Source organism: Limulus polyphemus, unplaced genomic scaffold, assembly GCF_000517525.1.
Source record: "Limulus polyphemus unplaced genomic scaffold, Limulus_polyphemus-2.1.2 Scaffold71, whole genome shotgun sequence".
NCBI classification, from domain to species: domain Eukaryota; kingdom Metazoa; phylum Arthropoda; class Merostomata; order Xiphosura; family Limulidae; genus Limulus; species Limulus polyphemus.
Window position 1 is genome coordinate 311,142 of NW_013665681.1, and position 3,641 is coordinate 314,782.

The 3,641-nt window shown below is 28.2% G+C and overlaps 1 protein-coding gene across 7 annotated transcripts in view; it reads left to right on the plus strand.

Annotated features, from left to right (window-relative positions):
- Positions 1 to 3,641, plus strand: part of LOC106465876 (nuclear pore complex protein Nup98-Nup96-like) — an 87,742-nt gene that overhangs the window by 63,315 nt on the left and 20,786 nt on the right. For all 7 annotated transcript variants that reach the window (XM_022394287.1, XM_022394310.1, XM_013926119.2 and 4 more), the window contains 3 exons: positions 544 to 645; positions 1,837 to 1,949; positions 2,726 to 2,905. In XM_022394287.1, the coding sequence (XP_022249995.1) occupies positions 544 to 645; positions 1,837 to 1,949; positions 2,726 to 2,905 (395 nt within the window). The remainder of the gene's footprint in view (positions 1 to 543; positions 646 to 1,836; positions 1,950 to 2,725; positions 2,906 to 3,641) is intronic.

Here is a 3,641-nt window from a genome sequence, read left to right on the forward strand (position 1 = left end):
AATAAGCAATCCTGAAAAATATTTGGGGGTGCTTAACTTTTTTCCAGGTGTATATATAGTTTCATGACAAAGACTGGATAGAAATGGTAAAAGAAAGCTTTAAGCCATATTGCAAATTTATAGAAAAGTGGTTCATATGTTTATAGTATAAAGATAATTTGTTTTTTGTTAAAGTTTGGAACAAGAGTAGTTAGTTCAAATATTATTAATGGTAGCAAGCAGTGTTCTTTAACTGAACTTTTCTAATATTAATTGAATGCAAACACAGATTTGTTGGTTAGAAGAATTATTATTATAAGTTAAGTCATACATTAACGTTTTGTTTTAAAATCTTTAAGTTAGAATAATGTTTTATATAAGGTTGATAAAAATATGAATTTTAATCACATTAAAGAGCAGAGTCCTGCAGGTTTTTCATTATATTCATAAAAAATTTAGGATAAAACAATTGTTTTTAGATATAAAGCTAAATTAACCAGAGTGCTATGCCATCTGTAAGACCTATGCTCTACAGTTTTTCATTCAAAAATTGATTTTTTATAGACTTAAGCCATTCTGATTCTGAGACATTTAAGCAAGCAGACCATGTTTGGAAACTTGGAGTTGCTTTGTGGGGTAATATTCCTGGTTTTAACCATGAATCAGGTGAGTTTATGGTATTTTTTTGTTTCTTTATGGGTTTTTTTTTATAGGAATAGTGGGAATTTACAAAATATAAGCAATGTTAGTTGGCAGATGTAGAACCACTTGAGCAGAGTTCGTTGCTTGAACAAGAGGTATACTTCTTTACAGTCTAACAAAAACAAAAATTAATATAGGGACATGTTTTGTCTGTAAGAGTAGATTTATAAGATTTAGAGTTGTTTTTTTAGAAAAGGAATCAAATTTACTTATATTTCTTGGCTTATAAACCTTGCACTTTGCTGGGAAATAGTAGTTTTTACACTGATTAATAATAATAATGAGTAGATTTGTTCTCTAATAAAAAAGAAAGTTATGGAACAGTAATAAAGGTCTTAATGAAAAATATAAAATATATTACTTCTAAATAAGTAACAGAAATATCAGTTTAATACTATCAACTGACAACCAGCCATGATGGTGGTAATTTTAAAGAAAGCTTAAAATTCCTAGTTGCATAATAAGTATTTTAAATTTTAAGCAGTGTCTGGTAATTTTACATTTGTTATAAAATTTACTGTGCTTTAACTTTTTCTTAATGGATTAAGAAATCATGAAACTCTAAGAATCAGAATTTGAAGAAAAAAAAACATTATATTTTTCTTCAGTGCAATTATAACAAATTTGGTGATAAAAATTGAAGGAAACTGGCATGTGTGATTAAATAAACAGACTAATCTTTGATCACTGTAGGTGAACTGTTTCCTTACCTTCTAGTTTAGCGAGTTACATTATTCTGTAAAATTCTTTAGTATCACTTAGTCCAACCTTTGATTCTTTAATCAAAGGTTGGACTAAGTGCTGTCTTCTAATGATAAACCATTTCTTATTTGTTCCTAGTTTATTATGCTTTTGTGTGAAATTTCCTTGCCATTTGATAAGTATATGGTTTTAGAATGAATTTTAATTGCCTAAGTTTTTACTTTAACATGTAGAATAACAGTGTTTGAATAGAAAAGTGGCCAGTTCTTATTATTTTAAGCACTTAGAGGAATATTTTAACAGGCTTGTCTTATGACATTCTTTTATGGTATACTCCCAAATAAATTGTTTTGGTTAATATAATATTGAATGTATCAGTTTTTAATCTGCCAGAATTATTGGTACTTCACATGTTGTGTATCTGTGTTTATTAATACCCATAAATATTTTCAGATGATCCCAATACTTACATGCATAGGCTAGCCCGTAGACAGGCCTTATCTCGATGGTTAATTGCTACAAACAGTGAAATTGTACAAACTGAGATCAAGGAGGACAAAAGTTGTGTAAGTATGAAAATTTATGAAATATTAAGAAATGTGAATTTTATTTTTGTTACTTAGCATGAAAGGTACAGTTTTAAGTTCAAGAGGAAGATAGATGTGTGTGTTTTCTGTTTAGTTTTTCATTAAAAGACGTAGCATACATTTGGTTTGTGAGGCGGATAATAATAAGCATTACAAAATATAGTTCCATCAGTACGTGTTGAGGCATCAAATTAAAACAAAAGTTTTTTTAAACATTTTACTTCTAATTGATATAATATAGGTTCTCAATTAAAAAGAGTAGATAATAGCATTTAAACTATACTTTCTAGTTGTCTTTGGGCTAATATCAAAACTGATCAAGTTGAGTGGTTTATAACACTCAGTTCTTATCTGAAATACATGTCATTTACATTAAAAGATATTAAAATAACAAATGCAAAAATAATATCCAAATATGATTCATAATATTATGTGACATTTAACACTGAAGCTGCCAATTTTGATCCTCTTTAGAATAACAAGACATAGAAATATCAAAAATGAGACTCATAATATTTTATACTTTAGTCTTATTGTGGTGATTCAATACTTGTTCCATTTCTCAAATTTATCTGTAAAATGTAAGATTATATATAGAATGATTTATTTAATGTTTCGTAGTAGTTATTTGTTATGTACCTAGTCAAAATCTCAGGACTGCTCAGAATGAGAGTTAAGTGAAAGAATGGTTTAATTATTCTATGTTATATGAAGTTTTAGAAGAAATAAAAAAAACAGAATGTGTTTTTCTGTAGGGAAATGATTATTTAGCAACAATCTTCAGCCAGTTGACAAACTTCCAGATAAGTAAAGCATGTGAAGTTGCCCAGAATGCTAGTGACCACAGACTGGCTCTTCTCCTTGCTCAGGCAGGGAGCAGCGTAACATTTCGAGAGATGCTTAGAAAACAACTTGTAAATTGGCATCAGTTCAAGGTAATGCATTTTGTTGTATGGTCTCTTTACTTGTTTTGTTCAAAGTGACAAATGATACATTATACAAAAAACATCTCCAAAAAAGTAATATGTTTAAATCTTCAGATTCTAAATATTAGCTCAAAAGGTTATATAATGTTTGTAATTCTACTTAAGTCTCAAAACTGATTTTAACAGAAAAGTCAGCATCAATATAAAGGTGGTTTTGGAATGAATTGGTATATATTGTATAAAAATATTTTGAACTTTTATAGTTATATTATGACATATAAAGTTCTCTGTTATTTCTCATTGAAGTATCACAATCTTGTTAACTTTGTGTCTTTTCAGAGGACTATACTGGGTTATGGGTTTGGTATTTTTTAATGAGAGTAAAATATAACTGTGATGTACCTTACAAAAGTTCTTTCACTTTATAAGTTTCAATCAGGGTACAAACCTTTATGATAGCATTGTTTTTTGTGTGAATTTAGCAGCATTTGCATAAGGATTATAAGAACACCAAATATTAATAGTGTATCATGAAGTTTGGCGTGAAGTTAACTACCATAGAAGTGATAGGCCTAACATTTAATATTTAGGCTTGTTAACTGAAAGTCTAAAGTAATTGAATAGGCCTAAATGAACTTTTGACAAGAAGAACTATATATATGACACAAAGTTTTAGTGTCTTACTTTCAAAATTTTAGTAAACTACTTTTTTGTTTATGTTATACCAATTAGAATAACATAAAAT